At 35.0% G+C, this 23,980-nt stretch overlaps 2 protein-coding genes across 2 annotated transcripts in view; one reads left to right on the top strand and one right to left on the bottom strand.

The window, feature by feature from the left end:
• Positions 1 to 4,913: 4,913 nt before the first annotated feature.
• On the bottom strand, positions 4,914 to 6,622 carry LOC142225058 (uncharacterized). Its single transcript, XM_075294834.1, has 3 exons — positions 5,706 to 6,622; positions 5,218 to 5,435; positions 4,914 to 5,107 (listed from the first exon to the last, which is right to left on the bottom strand). Exons 1-3 carry the CDS (start codon positions 6,620 to 6,622, stop codon positions 4,914 to 4,916), a joined length of 1,329 nt encoding a protein of 442 aa, XP_075150949.1.
• A 14,042-nt stretch (positions 6,623 to 20,664) lies between these two features.
• Pvr (PDGF- and VEGF-receptor related) overlaps positions 20,665 to 23,980 on the top strand; it is a 326,863-nt gene continuing 323,547 nt past the window's right edge. Inside the window, exon 1 of the mRNA XM_075296123.1 lies at positions 20,665 to 20,861. The gene's annotated coding sequence lies outside the window, so the exon portion shown is untranslated. The remainder of the gene's footprint in view (positions 20,862 to 23,980) is intronic.

The following is a 23,980-nucleotide window of genomic DNA, read 5'->3' as shown; positions in this document are numbered from 1 at the left end:
TGTAGCTATGCGTGCCAAATTTGGTTGAAATCGGTTCAGATTTAGATATAGCTACCATATATAGCTTTCACCCGATTTACACTCATATGACCACAGAGGCCAATTTTTTGCTCCGATTTAGTTGAAATTTTGCACAGGGAGTAGAATTAGCATTGTAGCTATGCGTGCCAAATTTGGTTGAAATCGGTTCAGATTTAGATATAGCTCCAATATATAGCTTTCGGCCGATGTACACTCATATGACCACAGAGGCCAATTTTTTGCTCCGATTTAGTTAAAATTTTGCACAGGGGGTAGAATTAACATTGTAGCTATGCGTGCCAAATTTGGTTGAAATCGGTTCAGATTTAGGTATATCTCCCATATATAGCTTTCGCCCGGTTTACACTCATATGACCACAGAGGCCAATTTTTAACTCCGATTTAGTTGAAATTTTGCACAGGGAGTAGAATTACCATTGTTGCTATGCGTGCCAAATTTGGTTGAAATCGGTTCAGATTTAGATATAGCTCCCATATATAGCTTTCGCCCGATTTACACTCATATGACCACAGAGGCCAATTTTTAACTCTGATTTAGTTGAAATTTTGCACAGGGAGTAATTAGCATTGGTGCTATGCGTGACAAATTTGGTTGAAATCGGTTCAGATTTAGATATAGCTCCCATATATATGTTTTTCTGATTTCGACAAAAATGGTCAAAATACCAAAATTTTCCATGTAAAATCGCCGCTGCTTAGTCGAAAAGTTGTAAAAATGACTCTAATTTTCCTAAACTTCTAATACATATATATCGAGCGATAAATCATAAATAAACTTTTTCGAAGTTTCCTTAAAATTGCTTCAGATTTAAACGTTTCCCATATTTTTTTACTAACATTGTGTTCCACCCTAGTGCATTAGCCGACTTAAATTTTGAGTCTATAGATTTTGTAGAAGTCTATCAAATTCTGTCCAGATCGAGTGATATTTAAATGTATGTATTATGGACAAACCTTTATATATAGCCCCCAACACATTTAACGGATGTGATATGGTATCGAACATTTAGATCTACAAAGTGGTGCAGGGTATAATATAGTCGGCCCCGCCCGACTTTAGACTTTCCTTACTTGTTTTTACTAAAATTGTGTTCCACCCTAGTGCATTAGCCAACTTAAATTTTGAATCTATAGATTTTGTAAAAGTCTACACTCAAAAAAAGTGAACTCTCTATTTCACTAAAGCCAATTTAACTTTATTTTAGTTCATGGAATTATTTTGTTGGGAGAAAGTTTTCTTTACTCTAATAATTTTTTGTGTACGTTAGTTAAATTAACTAAACCCGAGGAAAAAAATAAAAATAAAAAAATAAAGCATAAAGATTAACTAAATTTGTGTCTTCCACAAAATAGTTCGGAATTTCTTTAAATTTGTAAATTTTACCAAAAATGCATCCATGATGAACTTCGTATGTCACTAAAGACATTCTTGCAATTTTGAACTCCAAGCTTTTCCTTCAAACTACAAAATTTTCTTTAACAAGTGAAAAAACTTAGTTATGTCTAATAAATTTTCTTGAATTCGTCGAAAAATATTTACTTGTTTTTATGACATCGGCGTGATGCCAACGTTTGTAATACTGTTTAGTTAAAATTTTCTACAAATATTAAAAATGTTCTAAAATTAACCGAAAGTTTTCTTCCTGGTTGGTTCACTTTTTTTCAGTGTATCAAATTCTGTCCAAATCGAGTGATATTTAAATGTATGTATTTGGGACAAACCTTTATATATAACACCCAACACATTTGACGGATGTGATATGGTATCGAAAATTTTGATCTACAAAGTGGTGCAGGATATAATATAGTCGGCCCGCCCGACTTTAGACTTTCCTTACTTGTTTGTGTAAAGCGTAAGCGAATTTTAGGAACATACAGCTTTAAATTACTGGGGGACCTGGAAAATTTTAACTTAAGCAGTCTGCTAATGTTTTTAGAACAATCTGGTTGGTTCAGCAGAAGAAAATAATCGAGTAGGTTCAGCGGTTTAAAGTAGAAGTGTCAATATGTAATAGGTAGTTTTAGTTAATGGACTGAATAGTCTAAGTGAGCCTGAAAATAAATCTGGCTGCCACTTTGACCTAACCTAACCTACACTGAAAATAAAGCTTGACGTGTTCCAAAGATTTGCACTAATGATTTTGGTATTGACTACGAGACGAAGAGACGAATAATTGAAGTACCCAAACAAATTCAGATTCAATCACGAAATTAATTGATCCATTTAATTTTTTAATTGAAATGTCTCCAATCACAGAAATGTTACTATCAATTAAAAAATTAATTGATCCAATTAAAAAAAAATAATTGATACTATTAAGATTTTAATTGAATATTTTTTAAACTCAATTAATAATTTAATTGATAGATTGTGTTCTTCCAATTGTATGTAACTCATTTTTCAGAAACGAAATCAGAAAATAAGGATCCTTGGTCGATCAGTATACTCGTATATAGTATCTAATGTGGAATACACAACCAATATTTATTTTATGCACATATCCTCCGTATATATCATGGAAAATTGCCCATTGGATTACTACGTATTTCCATCATGCCAATTCGTTATATTAATTTATATTAAATTAATCGATTTAAAAAATTCATTAGCATGGGACATGACATGTGTGACTTCGCTTACACGTTTACTGTGGTTGTTTTGTTCTAACTCAGATGCTTCAGATTATAACATGAATAATTTTTCCAAGTTATTTTATCGGTAAATTGATCGCTCTATTGAATTCGTTTGAAATCCAAATAAAAAACTAAGGGCAATTTTAATTAAATTCGTATACCCAAGATCATGTATGTGTAGATCGGATTGTCCTTCCATTGCACTGTCTCTTTCTCCGTTTGTGTACTGTTCTTCTGTCTGTCTATTAATGTGCATATTCCTCGATAGTTAGATCTATCCTAAGAAGTTAAACTGCTTCATTGAAAAAATGAACTACCTCGTGCGAAAATTTAACCTTTCGAGAATTCTAGAATGCGTTCTTACAATAAGGAAAATGTAATGATTACACCCTCGCATTAAACAAAAAAATCATTGACGCCAACGTGACCACTTTTGATTCTTACTATTTTTGGTAATCTTTAGGTAAAAATTTTGTTCTGCTAAAGTTTACATTGCTCTCAATATTTTTATACCCTCCACCATAGGATGGGGGGTATATTAATTTTGCCATTCCGTTTGTAACACATCGAAATATTGCTCTTAGACCCCATAAAGTATATATATTCTGGGTCGTGGTGAAATTCTGAGTCGATCTGAGCATGTCCGTTCGTCCGTCCGTTCGTCAGTCTATTGAAATCACGCTATCTTCCGAACGAAACAAGCTATCGACTTGAAACTTGCCACAAGTAGTTGTTATTGATGTAGGTCAGATGGTATTGCAAATGGGCCATATCGGTCCACTTTTACGTATAGCCCCCATATAAACGGACCCCCAAATTTGGCTTGCAGGCCCTCTAAGAGAAGCAACTTTCATCCGATCCCGCTGAAATTTGGTACATGGTGTTAGTATATGGTCTCTAATAACCATGCAAAAATTGGTCCACATCGGTCCATAATTATATATAGCCCCCATATAAACCGATCCCCCGATTTGGCTTTCGGAGCCTCTAAGAGAAGCAAATTTCATCCGTTCCGGCTGAAATTTGGTACATTGTGTTGGTATATGGTCTTTAACAACCATGCAAAAATTGTTCCATATCGGTCCATAATTATATATAGCCCCCATATAAACCGATACCCAGATTTGGCTTGCGGAGCCTCTAAGAGAAGCAAATTTCATCCTATCCGGCTGAAATTTGGTACATGGTGTTAGTATATGGTCTCTAATGACCATGCAAAAATTGGTCCACATTGGTATATAGCTCCATAAAAACCGATCCCCAGATTTGACCTCCGGTGCCTTGTGGAGAAGCAAAATTCATCCGATCTGGTTGAAATTTGGTACGTGGTGGTAGTATATGATATTTAACAACCATGCCAAAAGTGGTCCATATCAGCCCATAATCATATATAGCCCCCATATAAACCGATCCCGAGATTTGGTTTTGGAGCCCCTTGGAGGAGTAAATATCCTCAGTTGAAATTTGGTACATTGTGCTAGTATATGGCCGTTAACAACCATGCCTAACTAGGTCCATATCGGTCTATAGTTTTATATAGCCCTCAGATAAATCGATCCCCAATCACACAAAAATTGGTCAATATCAAGTTCATAATTGTATATAGCCCCCATATAAGCGACCCCCATATTTCAATTCTGGCTCCCTACGTACCGTGCAAAAGTCCATATCGATTCGTAATTATTTGTGGACTTACATACCTTTTTGTCTAATATATACCACGTGTGGACTAACTCAGAATTTAGAAAACGATTTAAGATACCACTACCCAAGTAGTTCGATTGTGTATAACAGTCTTTCGTAGAAGTTTCTACGCAATCCATGGTGGAGGGTACATAAGATTCGGCCTGGCCGAACTTACGGCCGTTTATACTTGTTGAATTATAAAATAAATTATTCTTATAATTTTTTGCCGAAAAACTGACGAAATGCGCATAGACCATAATAAGAGTGTGTTAAATGCTTCCATACACTAAAAACAATGTTATCCTTAGGCCAAATATTTCCCCTTAAAATACGAATGCAAATTTTGCTTAGCATAGAAGACGCATTTCTCTGATATAAAGTTTTTTGTCCTTGTCCAAAAACTTTTTAATGAAGTCGTTTTTTCCTTATACTTAAGTGATCCGACTTGAAAATTGGTATTTTAACATGATTCGATTTGGTGATGTCCGTCTGTCTGTCTGTTGATGTATTTTTGTGTGCAAAGTCCAGCTCGCAGTTTAGGTTAGGTTAGGTTATGGAGGCTGACACGAATCCGAACTTGCGGGTTTGTGTCCACTTAGACCATAGTTGGACCATTGCGATACCTCTAACTTCTTTCCATCTTCCTCCTCGTGTCCGTCTACTTCCGGCCGGAATGAGTCTATCGTATGAACTTGATGAAGACGAGGATATTCCTCATACTGCATACTCGCAAGTCGGTCATAGTCTGAAAGAAATAAGAGCCCAGTATCTTGTTTCTTCTGAAAGATAGTGCTGGACACTGGCACAGGAAGTGAAAAGAATCTTCCGTAGCATCGGGGTCCTGACACCACCTACAAATGTCATCATTCGCTAGACCTATCCTTACCATGTGTTTTCCAAAGGTGTTGTGTCCCGTTATGATGCCTATCATAGACCTTGCATCCTCTCTCTGCAATGACATCAAGACTTCAGAGTTCCTAATATTATTTTCGTCCCATATCAGTTTGGTTTGTTCACAGCCAATAGAAGAAGCCCATCGTCTCTTCCATAAATCTTCATATTTGCTGTTGATCCTGTAAATAAACAAAGAGAGCGGAGAAAAAACGTCCGAAATGACGTTTTCCGTACCACCTGCGCCTTTCTTAGCCAGTATATCTGCCTCTTCATTCCCAGCTATACCATAATGTCCAGGTACCCAGCACAGAGTTACATTATGCTGTTCAGTGAGAACCCTAAGCTCTCTACCACAGCGGCTGACCACCTTTGACCTTATGTTCGTACTGCTCAGGGCCTTTATAGCTGCCTGACTACCGATGAAAATGCTGATATCGCATCTAAATAACGGCCTCATCGATATAAGTTCAGCAGCTTTTACAATAGCAAATATCTCGGCCTGGAAAATGCTGCATTGTTCGTCCAACTTAAAGGACTCCTTAAGTTCTAACTCCTTGCAGTATATTCCGCTGCCTACACCCTCGGTCATTTTTGAGCCGTCAGTATAGATGTTGAGATTCCCAAAGTGTATCCTGTTTTTGTCCCAGTCCTCTACGCTTGGGATAATTGATTCCAGGTCACTCTCAAACATGTGCCATGACGCCATATAGTCCGTTCTTATATGTCGTCCGGCATACAATATTAGTTCAGTGTGTCTACAGCTCGTGCTCTCCAAAGAGTCCAGGCCCTTCAGTCTGATCAGTATGACCTCTGCAGTCCTCCTAATATGCAGGTCCAGTGGGCATATCCCCATCAATACCTCCAGTGCAGATGTGGCCGTTGTCCTCATCGCCCCGGTCATGTAGATAAGGGCCGTTCTATTTATCCTGCCCAATCTCTGTATATGATTGTGGTGGTTAGTGATGGGCCACCAGACATGACATCCATACACAGCTACTGGCCTTATTACAGCTGTGTACAGCCAGTTGAAAAGGGACGGTTTCATTCCCCACCGCTCCCCAACAAGCTTCTGACACGCGTGTAATGCCGCATAGGCCTTCTTCATACGATCCGCTACATTCTCGAGCCAATTTAGCCTCGAGTCCAGTACAATCCCCAGGTAACGTGCCGATTTCGAGAGTGTCAATCTCGTACCCTGAAATTCTGGATCTTTGTATCCATCCAGTTTCTTTCTCCTTGTAAAGAGCACCAATTCCGTTTTCCTTGGATTTACTACTAGTCCACCACCACTAACCCATTCCGCTAGAGACTTCAGTGACTCGCTCATCACGTCCGAGATCGTATCCAAGAATTTGCCTGAGACCATTATGACAATGTCATCCGCGTACGCCACCCTATTACTCAGGGCGCTAAGAATCTCATCCACTATAATTAGCTCGCAGTTTAAGTCCGATCGTCCTCAAATTTGGCATAGAGTCCTTTTTCGGCTCAAAGACGATCCCTATTGATTTTCAAATCGGTACAGATTTAGATATAGCAGCCATATATTTTTATAACCGATCTGCTCATAAATGACGTATTTATCAATCGATCTTCTTCCAATTCCGTATAATTAAATATTTTATAACTCTCGTAAATTTTGCAAAATATCAGTCAAATCGGTTCACATTCAGATATAGCTCTCATATAAAGCTTTCGCCCGATTTAAACTCCTATGGCCCCCGAGGCCAATTTTTTGTTCCGATTTACGTGAAATTTTGCACAGGAAGTAGAATTAACATTATACATATGCGTACCCAATTTGGTTGAAATCGGTTCAGATTTAGATATAGCTCCCATTTATAGGTTTCACCAGAATTACACTCCTACGGCCCCTTAGGTCAAAGTTTTACTCCGAGTTACGTGAAATTGTAGACAGGGAGTATTAATATTATAAATATACATACCGAATTTGGTTGAAATCGGTTCAGATATAGATATAGCTCCCATATATACCTGTCGTGCGATTTACAGTCATATGACTACCGCAGATCAAAATTTCCCACCGATTTACTTAAAATTGTGCACAAGAAATGGAAATAACATTTTTACTATGCATTTTACTAGTTTAAATTGGTTTAGATTTAATTATAGCTGCCATACATATCTTCCGTCCGATATACGCACTTACTCGTATATGGCCCCAGAGATCAAAATTTCACTCCGATTTACTTGAAGTTTTGCACAGAGAGTAGGACTAACAAACATATGCCAAATTTGGTCAAATTCGGTTCAGATTTAGATATAAATCCCATATATCTTTCGCCCAATTTAGATTCATATGACCACGGAAGCCAAAGTCTAATTTCCAATATTTTGAAGTTGTGCACTGAGAGTTCAATTAAAATTTTACCAATGTTTGCCAAATTTCGGCTCAGAATTAGACATATATATGTTCTTCCGATTTTAGCAAATATGACCAAAATTCCCACATGTTCCTAGTAAAATCGTCACTGTTAAGTCGAAAACTCGCAAAAATTATTCAAATTTACCTATACTCTAATTCGTATATATCGACCTATTGGGAAATATTTGCTATTTAAATATATTCAATATTTTTTTACTAACATTGTGGTCCGTCCCGGTCAAAAACCAATTTAAATTTTGATTATAGACATTTTGTGAAAGTTTAAAAAATGTTGTCCAAATCGGTTCAAATTAAAGTATTTGTATATGGGAATATAAACCTTTATATAGCTCTTAACAAATTTGAAGGTTTTAAGATGGTATCGAAAATGTTGGTATACATAGTGGTGAAGGGTATACTATAGTCGGTCCCGCCCGACTTTAGACTTTCCTTACTTGTTTTCATTTTTTTTTTTTTTTAATTTTTAGTGTATTTTAAGACTGATTAGCTTGATTAAATGACACCAATGTGCAATGTGAATAATGAGACAATTTATTTATTAAAATGCTTTGTGTGAATTTGTAATCCAAAACTTGGATCATATTCTTATTAAAAAAAGCAATTGACAAAATACAAAGTTTAATAGAGTGATATTTTCATTGGCAACCTCCATCTAACGTAGCAACCATAAAAATTGGCAATAATAATTTTCTTAAATATCACAATATTTCTTTAACTGAGAGAAAAACATTTATGGCTTACATTTATTTCGGGCTGAATTTTTTAAACACAATATATTTAAGTGCAAAATTATAATGTTCCTAAATTAGCATAAAATGTTTGGGACACATATGTTAATATTTTAGAATATATTATGTTTGGGACATCAATGTTTAAAAACAAAATTATATATGAATGTAAATAAAGGGTGATTTGTTAAGAGCTTGATAACTTTTTTTTTTTTAAAAACCCATAAAATTTGCAAAATCTCATCGGTTCTTTATTTGAAACGTTAGATTGGTCCATGACATTTACTTTTTGAAGATAATTTCATTTAAATGTTGACCGCGGCTGCGTCTTAGGTGGTCCATTCGGAAAGTCCAATTTTGGGCAACTTTTTCGAGCATTTCGGCCGGAATAGCCCGAATTTCTTCGGAAATGTTGTCTTCCAAAGCTGGAATAGTTGCTGGCTTATTTCTGTAGACTTTAGACTTGACGTAGCCCCACAAAAAATAGTCTAAAGGCGTCAAATCGCATGATCTTGGTGGCCAACTTACCGGTCCATTTCTTGAGATGAATTGTTCTCCGAAGTTTTCCCTCAAAATGGCCATGGAATCGCGAGCTGTGTGGCATGTAGCGCCATCTTGTTGAAACCACATGTCAACCAAGTTCAGTTCTTCCATTTTTGGCAACAAAAAGTTTGTTAGCATCGAACGATAGCGATCGCCATTCACCGTAACGTTGCGTCCAACAGCATCTTTGAAAAAATACGGTCCAATGATTCCACCAGCGTACAAACCACACCAAACAGTGCATTTTTCGGGATGCATGGGCAGTTCTTGAACGGCTTCTGGTTGCTCTTCACTCCAAATGCGGCAATTTTGCTTATTTACGTAGCCATTCAACCAGAAATGAGCCTCATCGCTGAACAAAATTTGTCGATAAAAAAGCGGATTTTCTGCCAACTTTTCTAGGGCCCATTCACTGAAAATTCGACGTTGTGGCTCGTTAGTAAGTCTATTCATGATGAAATGTCAAAGCATACTGAGCATCTTTCTCTTTGACACCATGTCTGAAATCCCACGTGATCTGTCAAATACTAATGCATGAAAATCCTAACCTCAAAAGAATCACCCTTTATATATTAATTTAGAAATTCAAGTAGACATACATCTTCAGGATGTGAGAGAGAGAGGATAAAGAGAAAGATATAGAAATGAAAACTAAGAGAGTTGACGGTAGATATCAAAACAATACTGCGAGAGAATCAACTGGGAACAATTGATGGGTGTTGTGAAATTGATTTATGATTTTTCGGACTTGTATGTTATGCGTGCATTCGTTTTGGCTATGTGCTTGCCATGTTAATGAGGCTTCCCTAAAAATTTGGTATGTTTAAGTCTAAATATTATTAAATTTAAATATTAATCACAAAAACTAATGAAAGGGCACTCTACTAGTTTATTTTATTGGTCATTCGCATTTCAAACCAAGACAAGATAAAATGCAAAAAGTGGAACAAATAAGCATTGAGATGTATAAAAATAAACGTTAGTTTCATTTTTTTAATAGGTAGACCAAGAGGAGAAAACTAAAGGTAAAAATGATATTAAGTGCAAAATTATTCAATAAAAAAAAAAATAAATCATATTAATTTGTGTTTATAAATACGATAAATTTTGAATACAATACAAATGTTGTTTCACAGCAACCAAAAAAGAATTCACTCTAAATAAAATTTGTGGGTTGAAAATCTTTAAAAAACCAAAGAGTTCGACATTCGACGTGCGATAAATTATTTATAATTCAGTAAGATCACAATCTTCTTTGGGACAAAATCCTTCCAAACGTATACTATTTTTTGGGTCAATGTGCTTTCAAACATAGATTATAGAATATATACACGCTCACAAAAAATAGCTTCTGTAACATATACTCCCAAACATATTTTGCTTCAAGCATATACATTTTTGGGTATTGCCCAAACATTTATATGTTTGATCTCTTCCAATATATAATATGTTTGAAAGCATATTGGTCTAAACAATATATGTTTGGGTAGTCTAAGTTCCAAACATTTTGTATTTTTGCATTCAAATTCAATAATGTTGTCTTCCAAAAAACAATATGTTATTATGTGAACATATAATATGTTTGGAAGCATTTTGCACCCAAAAATATTATATGCTTAAAAAAAATTCTCCCAAACAATATTGTGCTCAAAATTTTATTTATTTATTTATATATTTACAATCATAATGAATTATGAAAATAAACAGGTAATATAGGTGCTAACAACATAGGTTTTCGACCTGAATGCTCAAAATTTTGTTTCTGCCTAATTGTATATTCCCCCACATCTTTCTCACTTCCACGAGATTTTTTAGTTCTTAGCACTTTTTTCTGTGATACAAACATTGTAGAAGAAATTATTCAATTTTATGATTTTTTTTTTATTTTACCTTTTGCCGGACGGGGATTCGAACAGCGGACCACACAGTTTGTAAGGATCAAAGAAGTAGCTGATCAATTGCCCAAGGAAAAATAAAATGTTAATTTTGTAATAACAAGCAACAACCACCAACTTAATTCAATATCTCTCCCTGTTAAATAGCGCTCCAAGCTACTAAACACATATATGTTTATAGGCTATTTCTAAATTAATATATGTTTGCATCCAAGCATATTATATTTACAAACATTTTATGTCCCAAACATAATATGTTCTAACATATTAACATATATGTCCCAAACATGTTATGCTAGTTTATGAACATTATATGCTTGCACTCAAAAATATTGTGTTTAAAAATTTGTGTTCCAAGCATATAATGTTTATAGCCAAACATATGAAAAACAGTCTTTTTCATCCGTGTATAGGCGATCCACTTGTCTCCGGGAAAAAATGTGTCAGTTCCAAAAATTAACTTTCTTACATTTCGTTTTGAGTCGTAAAGAGTCAGTCCCAAACATTAATTTTCGTGCATTTGTTTTTGTGTTGTTGTTGTATGCACACGAAAAAATTTTTTCTGATTCAATCACGAAATTAATTGATCCAATTAATTTTTTAATTGAAATGTCTTCAATCACAGAAATGATAGTATCAATTAAAAAATTAATTGAAAGTCAATTAAAAAATTAATTGATCCAATTAAAAAACTAATTGATACTATTAATTTTTGTGATTGATTTTTGTTTCAATTAAAAAAGTTGTTGATTCAATTAAAAATTTAATTGAATATTTTTTAAAACTCAATTAAAATTTTAATTGGAAAATTTTTCGTGAAATTTTTTTCTGTGTGGACTTTTAATATATTAATTTATTTATAAAAGCCTCTGGTGCATCTTAAAAGTTCTAATTTTGTGTAAAACTGGCAAACTACATAAAGGAAAACGAAAGAGAATGTAAGCGTGATCTTATTTTCTTCGTTTATTCTTAATCTTCGGAACTGTCAAACATCGTTTGACATGGATGGATCATCTATCTATATTCTATAATCTATGGCAGCGGCTGACAATTATCCATTATAAAATCAATGTGCAGTTATTCGAATGGTAATAAGATTAGTTGTACAACCAATCTTACAATCACATGTACATTTTATTCAAATTTTCTGAGCTAAATTTTTGTAAAATTATTATAGCAACTTTATACTGAGGGCTTTTGGATGGAAAGTCTAACTTTTTGACAAAAAAATACTTATAACAATTATTAATAATTTTTTCTGATTTAGATTAATATTTTTGATTAATTGGCGGCTAATTTTGAGTCGAGATGAGTCGACGTAGTCGGCGGCGGCTTCGACTGGCAAAAACTGGTTGGCGGCGCGACTCGGCGGCTTCATTCTCTGTTCGGTTAACATCAAATTTTATTTGTAATAATTGTAACCGTCAAGCCGCCTGAAGGAAAAAAACTTAGTGTCAGCCATAAGCGTAGGAAGGCCTCTGGGGAGAGGGCTTACGCCCTTCCAGAAAAATGTTAGCCCCAACTAACTAACTAAAGCTCCCTTATAATTTTTAGTCTGATTTTTAGTCAATTTAATTAACAAAAAAGTAATTGATATGAAGACTACGAGTATTCTTTCACAAATGCATATCCCAGCAAAAAAATTGAAAGTTCTTCCAAAAAAACAACTTTAAATGCACTTCCAGAATATGCACTCCCAATGCTGTTCTTTATTTTAACTACCCAGGAAGTTATTTTAATTCAATTTTTATACCCTCCACCATAGGATGGGGATATATTAACTTTGTCATTCCGTTTGTAACACATCGAAATATTGCTCTAAGACCCCATAAAGTATATATATTCTGGGTCGTGGTGAAATTCTTAGTCGATCTGAGCATGTCCGTCCGTCCGTCTGTGGAAATCACGCTAACTTCCGAACGAAACAAGCTATCGACTTAAAACTTGGCACAAGTAGTTGTTATTGATGTAGGTCGGATGGTATTGCAAATGGGCCATATCGGCCCACTTTTACGTATAGCCCCCATATAAACGGACCCCCAAATTTGTCTTGCGATTGCTCTAAGAGAAGCAAATTTCATCCGATCCGGCTGAAATTTGGTACATGGTGTTAGTATATGGTATCTAACAACCATGCAAAAATTGGTCCATATCGGTTCATAATTACATATAGCCCCCATATAAACCGATCCCCCGATTTGGCTTGCGGAGCCTCTAAGGGAACCAAATTTCATCCGATCCGGCTGAAATTTGGTACATGGTGTTAGTATGTGGTCTCTACTGACCATGCAAAAATTGGTCCACATCGGTCCATAATTATATATAGCCCCCATATAAACCGATCCCCCGATTTAGCTTGCGGAGCCTCTAAGAGGAGCAAATTTCATCCAATCCGGCTGAAATTTGGTACATGGTATTGGTATATGTTCTCTAATGACCATGCAAAAATTCGTCCACATCGGTCCATAATTATATATAGCCCCCATATAAACCGATCCCCCGATTTGGCTTGCGGAGCCTCTAAGAAACGAAAATTTCATCCGATCCGGCTGAAATTTGGTACATGGTGTTGGTATATGTTCTCTAATGACCATGCAAAAATTGGTCCATTGGTCCAGTGGTATCGGTCCATAATTATATATAGCCCCCATATAAATCGAATCCCAGATTTGTCCTCCGGAGCCTCTTGGAGGAGCAAAATTCATCCGATCCGGTTCAAATGTGGAACATGGTGTTAGAATGTCGTCTCTAACAAACACGCAAGAATTGGTCCATATCGGTCCATAATTATATATAGCCCCCATATAAACCGTTCCCCAGATTTGATCTCCGGAGTCTCTTGGAGGAGCAAAATTCATCCGATCCGGTTGAAATTTGCAACGTGGTGTTAGTATAAGGCCGCTAATATACATGCCAAAATTGGTCCATATCGTTCCATCCCAGCAAAAACTGGGTAAGCACTAGTGATTCTTTCAGTAATACCGGTAATCAAAAAGTTACTACTTGTAGTATTACCTGGGATTTAAAAATAATAACTTACCTGTGAAGGCAAAAAATGATTCTTTCTATTAATACCGGTAATCAAACTCATATCTCGAGGTCCGGGTTCGGCTCTACAGTATGCACCGTTAATAGTAGCGATAAGTAATGCCAAATTACATTTCAGAAAAAAATGCCAATAATATATATCTTTGTTTTCTAAAGTTGTATAGTACATAATTTATATTACAAAATAACATCATTGAATAGATCCATGTTGTGGAGCGTGGTATAGTGTGTTGGATTACAAAACAACAGGGGTGAGTTCGCAGTTTTTGGGTATCTTTATGATAAAGATATTATTTTCGGAGAGCTGGTATATAAGAAGTACTTATTTTTTGACTGCTGGTATGCTTGCGCGGAAGCACTTTCCTCCAATGTCATGCCCGTGTAAAAGTATTACTACTGATATATGTACGAGGAAGTTGTTACCAATTTGGCGCAGGCATACTTGTACTCATACCTGGTAATAGGAGTTTTTGCTGGGATAGTTATATATAGCCGATCCCCAATCACACAAAAATTGGTCCATATCGGTTCATATTCATGGTTGCCACTCGAGCCAAAATTAATCTATCAAAATTTTATTTTTATGGAAAATTTTGTCAACATTTTATTTCTATAGAAAATTTTGTCAAAATGTTATTTCTATAGAAATTTTTTTCCAAATTTTATTTCTATAGAAAATTTTTTTCCAAATTTTACTTCTATAGAAAATGTTGTTAAAATTTTATTTTGTCAAAATTTTATTTCTATAGAAACTTTAAACTTAATTATATACGTATTTAATCGGCCTTTTTTAGTTTAATATATACTACGTATGGACTACCTTGTAATTTAGAAGACGATGTTAGGGAGTTTTAAGATACCTTGCCATCGGCAAGTGTTACCGCAACCCAAGTAATTCGATTGTGGATGACAGTCTTCAGTAGAAGTTTCTACGCAATCCATGGTGGAGGGTACATAAGCTTCGGCCTGGCCGAACTTACGGCCGTATATACTTGTTTATAACTTGGGCTTTTCATACTTTGAATGGGTATTTTTAATTTTTGTTTGTTTCAAATTGGTTAAAAACAGAGTAAGAATTCATGAAATGGTACAAATCATTTATATTTTGTCGAAAAAATGCTAAATTTAATCTGAAAAAAATTGTGAATTTTTGAAAATATTTGAGGTAAAACGGTTCCGACAAGCGTTAGAATCCATTAAAAATTATAAAAAGTTATAAAACAAAACATTGAATTCGGATCACACCTAAAGAAGTGATGCAAATTCAGTGCAACGGCTGTTGAAATGAAGAGCCCATGTTAAATTCATCGCTTCTGCGTCAATTTTGCACCACTTCCCGATCCAAAACGAACATTTTGATTATTTTTTTTGCTGGGATATTAATGATGCTACAAAAAAGCGGCGCCAAAAAATTAGTGAAAGAGTTCTTTTTGGGTCTGGGAGTGGTGCAAAATAGGACGGATGTCCACCATTTTAAAAGCCGTTGCGCTGAATTTGCATCACTTCTTAAGATCCGAATTCAGTGTTTTGAATGTGAATAAAAAAATTTTGTGATATTTTCCCAAATATTTTTTAATGCATTCCAATGCTCGTCTGGAATATTTGCCCTGGAATATTTTCAAAAATTATCGATTTTTCTAAAATAGATTTAGCATTTTCCTGCAAAATTTGAATAATTTGTACCATTTTATCAATTCTTTAAAAACAAAATTGCACATTAAAATATGAAAAAACGAGTTATAAAACATTGAATTAAAAAACTTCCTGTGTAGTTAAAATGATTAAATTCTTTGTGAGGAAATTTTTGGAAGTGCTTTTAAAGTTGTGCCTTTATGCGATTTACAGACTATCACCCAGCAAAAAAAGAGCTTCAAAAAAAGTAGTTTGGATCCCCAATCTGTGATCCGGAAGTAGTGCAAACATGGATCATCTCCAATGAATTTTACATGGGCTTGTCATAGGACGGAAGTACTCCCTGTTTGGATCCTTTGCATTGCTTTAGAAGTTGTGATCTGGAAGTTAATTTGAATGAAGAAATTTAAAACGCGAAAAATTTTTTTTTCAACCAATTTCATTTTTTTTTCATCCATATGTTTTATTACACTATTATTTTCCTATTATCTAATTTTTACAATTTGAAAAACTTTTTCGCTCCGACCAGGGATTGAACCTGGGTTTACTGGCACCATAACATAACATAAAGCGTCGAAAGGTCAATTCAAATGTTTGTGATATAATCGTAATACGACACCAAGGAATAACATTATAATTGCTTCTCGAGATGTTCTTTATTAGTATGAACGAAAAAATAAGAAACGCAGGTTCAAATCCCACCAGCGGCATTTTTTTATCAAATATTTTTCTAAAAAAATATTTTTTTTATGTTATGCATCGTTTTTATTTTCGACATATATTTTCGTATAAATATATTTTTTCCATTAAAAATCAACAAAAAAATAAAAAATTATCATAATTTGCAAAACCTTCCCAAAAGAACTTCAATGGAAGCGAAAAAGTCAAATGGCACAGGTTCAAATCCCAGCGGGGATGAAATTTATTTTTTTTTTATTATTATTTTTTTACTTTTTTATTTATTTTCTATTTTTTTTAATTTTTTTTAGTTTTCTATTATTTTGTAAAATTTAATTGTCCAAAATTTGCACATAAAATAGCCTGATTGCGTTCTTTCTAATACTTGTCCACAAGGACTGTATCGGAAGTAGAAAAATATCATTGGGGGATCCCAAGATGCGCTTTAGCAGAAATGTTTGTGTACTTGTCCAAAAGGACTTAATCGGAAGTTGGAAAAACTCGATGGGGGATTCTGGGATGGGCTTTAAAAGAAATGTTTGAACAACTTCCAATTTTTTTGTTGGGCAGTTATTCTGGACGGAATGTCGGTGTTTGTAAAGAATCTTACAGTGTGTCGAATCGATACGACTTGTCGGCGATGACTAAATAATCGGTAAATGTGTTATCGATCCCATAAACATGCAGCAGTATAGATTATGCCTTCGGACTTAACTTATAATGTGCAGAATATATGGGATATGTTCGACACGAGCACTGTCGTCCGGAATAACTGATAGTCTGTAAAGCGCATTAGAACAACTCCCAATTGTTTTGCTTGGAAAAATTCTGTTACTACTTTTAGTTGCTTTATTAAAAATTAATTGTCTATTTATTTTGATATCTGATTTTTTATTAATTTTTATAAAATACTAGCGTAACCCGGCCCGCTTCGCTGCGCCTTCCGAAGCATATTTGGAGAAGCATTTTGCGTTAACTTAGTCATCTATATCCTTCGTGCTGAAAACAAATTCGAAAAGATTTGAATTCTTTTAAACAAATCGGACTACTTGATTTTTCGTTTATAGGTACAAATACGGCGGGAATGCATATGTAAAACGGTTTGTCTTAAAAAATGTCGGGGAGAGGGTGTACCTTTCCTCCAAATTTTTTAAATAATGTTCTGTATTCAAGTAGTTATACCATCTTCTATATTTCTTGTGAATTTTAAGTGTGGTTTGTCAAGGAAAGGTATCCTTCTCCTCAACATATCTGAAAATTTATCACTATATTATACATTAAACACACAAAGAATTACTGTTTCCCATCCAATAAATCGGAAAAAAAAACAAAAGTAGTAAAAAATTTTACCACATTAACATTTGCTAACATGTTGGAAAATGATGCAACCTCTACGTTTCAACCTGTGCAAAAATCATAAAATTATGTACCGAGTTCCCATTTACGGACAACCCTCTACTTTCAATTTAAGACAAAAAAAAAAAACGAACAAAAGGGAACCATCTCCCCACCTTCGCTCCACTCCGACCTGATATCGGACTATCACGTACCCTATATTAATTTCGCAACTACTAAATGGTCCCTATAAATTCTATCGAAGTAAATCGACAAAGTTTATTTCAATTTTCCCCTTCCCCTACCAGATATCGAAAAAATCATATACTAATTTAAAAATCATGTATAAATTTAATCACCTCCTCCCACGTCCCTGTAAATTTCAAGTAGATCGGCGATGTTTAAATTTTGCTCTATTGTTTTAAAGGGACGTCACTTTCCCCGATACAATATCAACAGACACCGTAGTGAATAGCACCCCTAACCTTCCCTGAAAATTCTTGAAACTTTCCTTCATGTGTGGGGCAAGGAAGGTTGCCTCTTCGTTCATAACCTTCCCCCACTGCCTATGTAAATTTCAAGAAAACTTAAGAATTGTTGTTTTTTTTGCAGTTTTAGAGGAGGACCTCCTCCCCGACTAAATATCGAAAAGTGATGTAGCGTATCTTTTGTAAACGTCCCAGAAAATGTCAAGCAAATTGTAAGCCTAAAGGGGCGGCCTCTCTTCCGTCCAAATATCACAAAATCAGGTATCAACTATTAATATCGTAACCTCTCCCCAGTCCTCTGTAAATTTCAAGTAACTCGGTAAAGTTTAATTGTTTCTCTGTATGTACTTAAGAGAAGCGGATGTCTCCCTATGCCCTTTTATTTTTATTAAAAAATCAGGAACCTGATATAAATTTCATAACCCATTTTTTCCGTAAAATTTCAGTCGGGGGAGTTTAGTTTTGTTTGTACTTTCAAAAAGAAAATGGGGCAAAGGGGTGGTCCCCCTCCCCGACCAAATATCGAAAAATAAATAATGTATCGGATTTTTGTCTAGATGCCAACCCCAACATTCAATGAAAATTTCAAGCAAATCGCATAATTTTGTTCCAAGTTTCAAAAAGTAGGGCAAGGGGGAGGCCCCCCCCCCCATCCACATATGAAATCATCAGGTACCCCATATTAATTCCATAACCTCGCCACATATTCTCTGTAAATTTCAGATAATTTAGAGAATTTTAGTTTTTTTCACTGTACTTAAAAAAAAAAGTCGAACAAAGGGGAGGCCCCCCTCCGCCGCCAAATATCGAAATAAAAAGTAGCGGATCTTTGTCTAGATGCCAACCCCAATCTTCAATGAAAATTTCTAGCAAATCGGTCAACTTTGGTCCAATTTTCAAAAAGTCCGACAAAGGCGAGGTCCCCCTCCGCGACCAGGTGTCAAAAAATGAGGTACCCTATTTTCACCACATGAACGCCCCCTACGATCTCTGAAAGTTTCAAATAAATCGGTTCAGCCGTTTCGGAGCCAACTCGGAACATACAAACAAACAAACAAATAAACAAACATAGATTGAATTTTATATATATATATAGATTTTCAAAAAAATCGGGCAAGGGGGAGGTACCCCTCCCCGACCAGATACCAACAAATGAGGTACCCTATTTTCACCACATGGTCACCCTTTACATTCTTGAAAAGTTCAAGTAAATCTGTTTGACCGTTTCCGACTTCAAGCAAATCCGAAACTTGAAAAAGGATTGGCAAGGGGGAGGTACCCCTCCGGCAAAGGGTCCCTTCCCTGATCCAATTTCAGAAAATGAAGTTGAGGATCTTTTTTCCATAGTCACCCCCAACTTTCACTGAAAATTTTAAGCAAATCGAAGAACGTAAGTCAAATTAACAAAAAGTCGGGCAAGGGGGAGGTACCTCTCCACGACCGGATATAACAAAAGGGCGTACCTTTTTCTACCAAATGATCATATTTTACCTTCGGTTCAACCGTTTGCGAGTTCAAGCAAATCTGAAAACGTAAGTCCAATTCTAAAAAAATCGAGCAAGGCGGTGGTACCCCCCCACCCCCCCCCCGGGCCAGAAATATAAAAATGATTTACCCTATTTCTACCACATGATCATCCTTTACCCTCTCTTAAAATTTCAAATAAGTCGTTTCAGCCGTTTCCGATTTCAAGCAAGCTCTATTTTCAAAAAGTCGCTTAAGGGGGAGGTACCCCCTCCCGATCAAATTTCGAAAAAAAAAATTGCGAATCTTTGTCTAGGGATCACCCCCTACCATCCCTGAAAACTTCGTGCAAATCGGTCAACTTTGGTCTAATTTTCAAAAAGTCGGACAAAGGGGAGGTTCCTCTCCGCGACCATATGTCAAAAAATGAGGTACCCTATTTTCAGCACATGAGTGCCCCCCACGATCTCTGAAAGTTCCAAGTAAATCGGTTCAGCCGTTTTCGCGCCAACCCGGAACATACAAATAAACAAACAAACAAACAAATAAACAAACATAATTTGAATTTTATATATATAGAAAACATTAATTGAACCTATAAGTTTAGTCTATTAATTTTGAAAATTGTCTAGCTACGCTAATGGTGTTGACAAAAAATGGTCGGCTTCATTCTTTGAAGCCGACACAGTAATTTACATATTATTTTCATACAATTTTGTGCAAGATTTCTTCGACAATAGCTTAGAATGCAACTCTAAAATTTCTTTTTCACTCATCCATTTCGTTTTGAATAAAATTAACTCCTCTCTTCAACAAAAAGCGACATCTATGTGGTTTAAATTATACCTATTGGTAATTTCCAGAAAAATCGTTCGTGTTATATTGAGTTTACGAATTAATTTTGTCGCATGCGAGAATAGTTTGTGTCTACACTAGAATAATCGAAATGAAACGGACCAGTGGGACGTGTATGAAACGGTATTGAATTCAAGCCACCTAAAATCTGCAGGTTTGAAAATCTATTGAATTCAAACATTATTGTTAGACTAATTATTGGAGAGACTCGACATTTTTTTCTACCACGTATTTGCTCTTTTGATTATTCTTCCCTCTCACACTTATTCAACAAATGGTCATGTTTTGCATTGGCTAACAACTACCAACACAAAATTTGTTCCATCAGTCCAAATCGAGTAACAAGAACAAAAGTTACGGTCTATCTGTTAAGCGGATGAATTGAAGCGAGTGTACGGGCGCGCTCTAAAATAAAAACAAACAAAAATCGAATAAAAAAATCAATTAGTAATTTTGAAGAAAATATAAAATCGAATATAGTTTTCAAAATAATATTAAAAAATATATATTTTATAATTGGGATAACCGAATGGTAAAATTAGAAACAGTGTTATTCTTTTTGAAAAAAAAAATATATAAATAATATATAAAGTGTAAATGATCAGTTTGAAAAGAATTGAAAACGAAAATTTAATAAGTATAAGCACAAAATCCGATACCACAGGGGGTTGTCGGTCATTGACTTTGGTCTTAAAACGAAAACCTTTCTTAAGGTAAAGCTGAAAGAGGAGAGAGCAAAGTGTAGCAGTGTTCTTATTGTGTTCTTAGCTGTTTTTGTTTTACATTTAAACTTGAGTTAAATCATCAAATCAAATTGACATGCTTGCGTATGTGTGTGTGTTATAAAAATTTTAAAAATCTATCTATGAGATAAATTTAAGTGCTTGAGATAAATGTATTGGAAATTTATCTACAGGTGGTTGGTTGACGACAAGGCCTTATCATTATTTATCGGAGAAATGGGGTCTTAATAATAAAACAAAATTAAATACATGCTTTAGCTATAGAATTCATATAACTAAATGAGAGCAAATTAAAAAAAATGAGAATCCTAATGTAAACGTTCATTCTTAACAAAGTGTTTTAAAAATAAGTGAATATTCTAAAATGTCGTTATTGTTGCACATTAAATTGTATAACACACAACGAAAGATACAAATAATTATCTCCACTATACACGCAGTTACCGATACTAGTTGGTGACGTTATAATGTCAATATATGTGTACGAGTATGTTTGTTTGTTTGTGTACCATCCATAACCGACAAAATTCCTCTCTTCTTCTCTTCTTTGCCTTATTATGACCAATGACAACAACAATTAACAAGTGATCAACAAATATATGTTTTTGTTTTTCATATTGTGCTTAAGGCCGATGTTGTTGTTGTTATTGGTATGATATGTACGTGTGTGTTGTTTTACCACTTCTGTGTGTTTTGCTGTCATTTGTTTTGTTTGCTGTTGAAGCCGCCTTAACACCCAGGGATCACCAATAAAAAAGGTATGAATCATCAACAAAATGGTCAATGAAAATAAAATCTTTTGTTTTGTTTTTATTTTTCAAAATTTATTGAACATTTTGAATTATATTTATTTTTAAGAAAAGAAGAGAACATAATAGAATATGAGGTTTGCGAAATAAATATGGTAGGTTACTGATCAGCTGATTAGTGATCTTCAAAGTATTTGTATTTCATACAAATTGACAGCTGACTCAATGACATAGCCACAAATAATGCTGTTATTTATTATTCTTATTTGTACTAGATTAATTATTACTTTTTTTTTTATCGGAGATTGTCGATTTGGCAAAAACACGTACATATGTTCTTTATGATTTTTTGTTTTATTAATTTGGCTTTCCATTGTGCCTTTGTTGCCGGGCAAGGCAATGATACCTTGTTGCTATATAAAAATATATCATATTCCATATTCATATTCGGTATAAGGAATATAGAAATATTTATGGATATTGGGTAATGAACACGAATAATCGTAATTAACACAAAAAGTTCGGCCAGGCCGAATCTTATATACCCTCCACCATGGATTGCGTAGAAAGTTCTACTAAAGACTGTCATCTACAATCGAATTTCTTGGGTTATGGTAACACTTGCCGATGTCAATGTATATTAAACCTTCTTAATATTATACAAAATTATGATAACATAATGTTGTGGCGCCTAATACGAAAATAATTCTTATTTGGACCGACAAAATGTAGGAAAAACGCTACAGAGGAAATAGGCTAGGGTTTTACTCTAAGGCTGTCAAGCATGGAGTGGCCCACACCATGGTCTGGTAATGATTTTTGGCTAATGGGCTCGGTCCACTAGATAGAATTAATTGTATAACGGATGGTTAGGTGTACAAAAACATTCCCGAAGATGTTATGTAACCATATGCCGAATGGGGAATATCGTCACGTTGGACGTTTCAACAGTATAATGACCCAACACAAACGAAACCCCCACTTCAAAACGTTTGAGTATTACAATCAGAGATGGTTTGTATCAAACTTTCTCAGGTTTGCAAAGTTGTAAACGTCACATACGCGTCGTAAATGTAGGAAATGTAACAAACGTCGCAAACTCAAAATACTTCGGTCGCTACTTCAGCTGTTTAGAGAGAATTTTATAAAATAATTTTTTGGCTTATTAGAGCCAATTTTTTGCATCTCTTTATCGAGGAGCCGAACTAAATTAAATTAAATAAGTATATACGGCCGTAAGTTCGGTCAGGCCGAAGCTTATGTACCCGCCACCATGGATTGCGAATTACTTGGGTTGCGGTAACACTTGCCGATGGCAAGGTTTCTTAAAACTTCCTAATACCGTAATATATATAGTCCATACGTGGTATATATTAAACTAAAAAAGGCCGATTAAATACGTATATAATTAAGTTTAAAGTTTCTATAGAAATAAAATTTTTCTATAGAAGTAAAATTTGAAAAAAAATTTCTATAGAAATAAAATTTTGACATAATCTATATATATAAAATTCAATCTATGTTTGTTTATTTGTTTGTTTGTTTGTTTGTATGAACCGAGTTGGCTCCGAAACGGCTGAACCGATTTACTTGAAACTTTCAGAGATCATAGGGGACGTTCATGTGGTGAAAATAGGGTACCTCATTTTTTGACACCTGGTCGCGGAGGGGGACCTCCCCTTTGACGGTCTTTTTGAAAATTGGACCAAAGTTGACCGATTTGCTTGAAATTTTCATTGAAGGTTGGGGTTGGCAACTAGACAAAGATCCGCTACTTTATATTTCGGTATTTGGTGGCGGAGGGGGACCTCCCCTTTGTTCGACTTTTTTTAAAGTACAGTGAAAAAACTAAAATTCTCTAAATTATCTGAGATTTAAAGAGAACATGCGGTGAGGTTATGGAATTAATATGGGGTACCTGATGATTTTATATGCGGACGAGGAGGGGGACCTCCCCCTTGCCTTACTTTTTGAAACTTGGAACAAAATTATGCGATTTGCATGAAATTTTCATTGAATGTTGGGGTTGGCATCTAGACAAAAATCCGCTACATTATTTTTCGATATTTGGTCGGGGAGGGGGGCCACCCCTTTGCCCGACTTTTTTTAAAGTACAGTGAAAACGAAACTAAACTCCCCCGACTGAAATTTTACGGAAA

This window comes from Haematobia irritans, chromosome 2 (assembly GCF_050003625.1).
Source record: "Haematobia irritans isolate KBUSLIRL chromosome 2, ASM5000362v1, whole genome shotgun sequence".
NCBI lineage: Eukaryota > Metazoa > Arthropoda > Insecta > Diptera > Muscidae > Haematobia > Haematobia irritans.
Note: the sequence above shows the minus strand (reverse complement) of the source record. Positions and strands in the feature narration are given on the sequence as shown.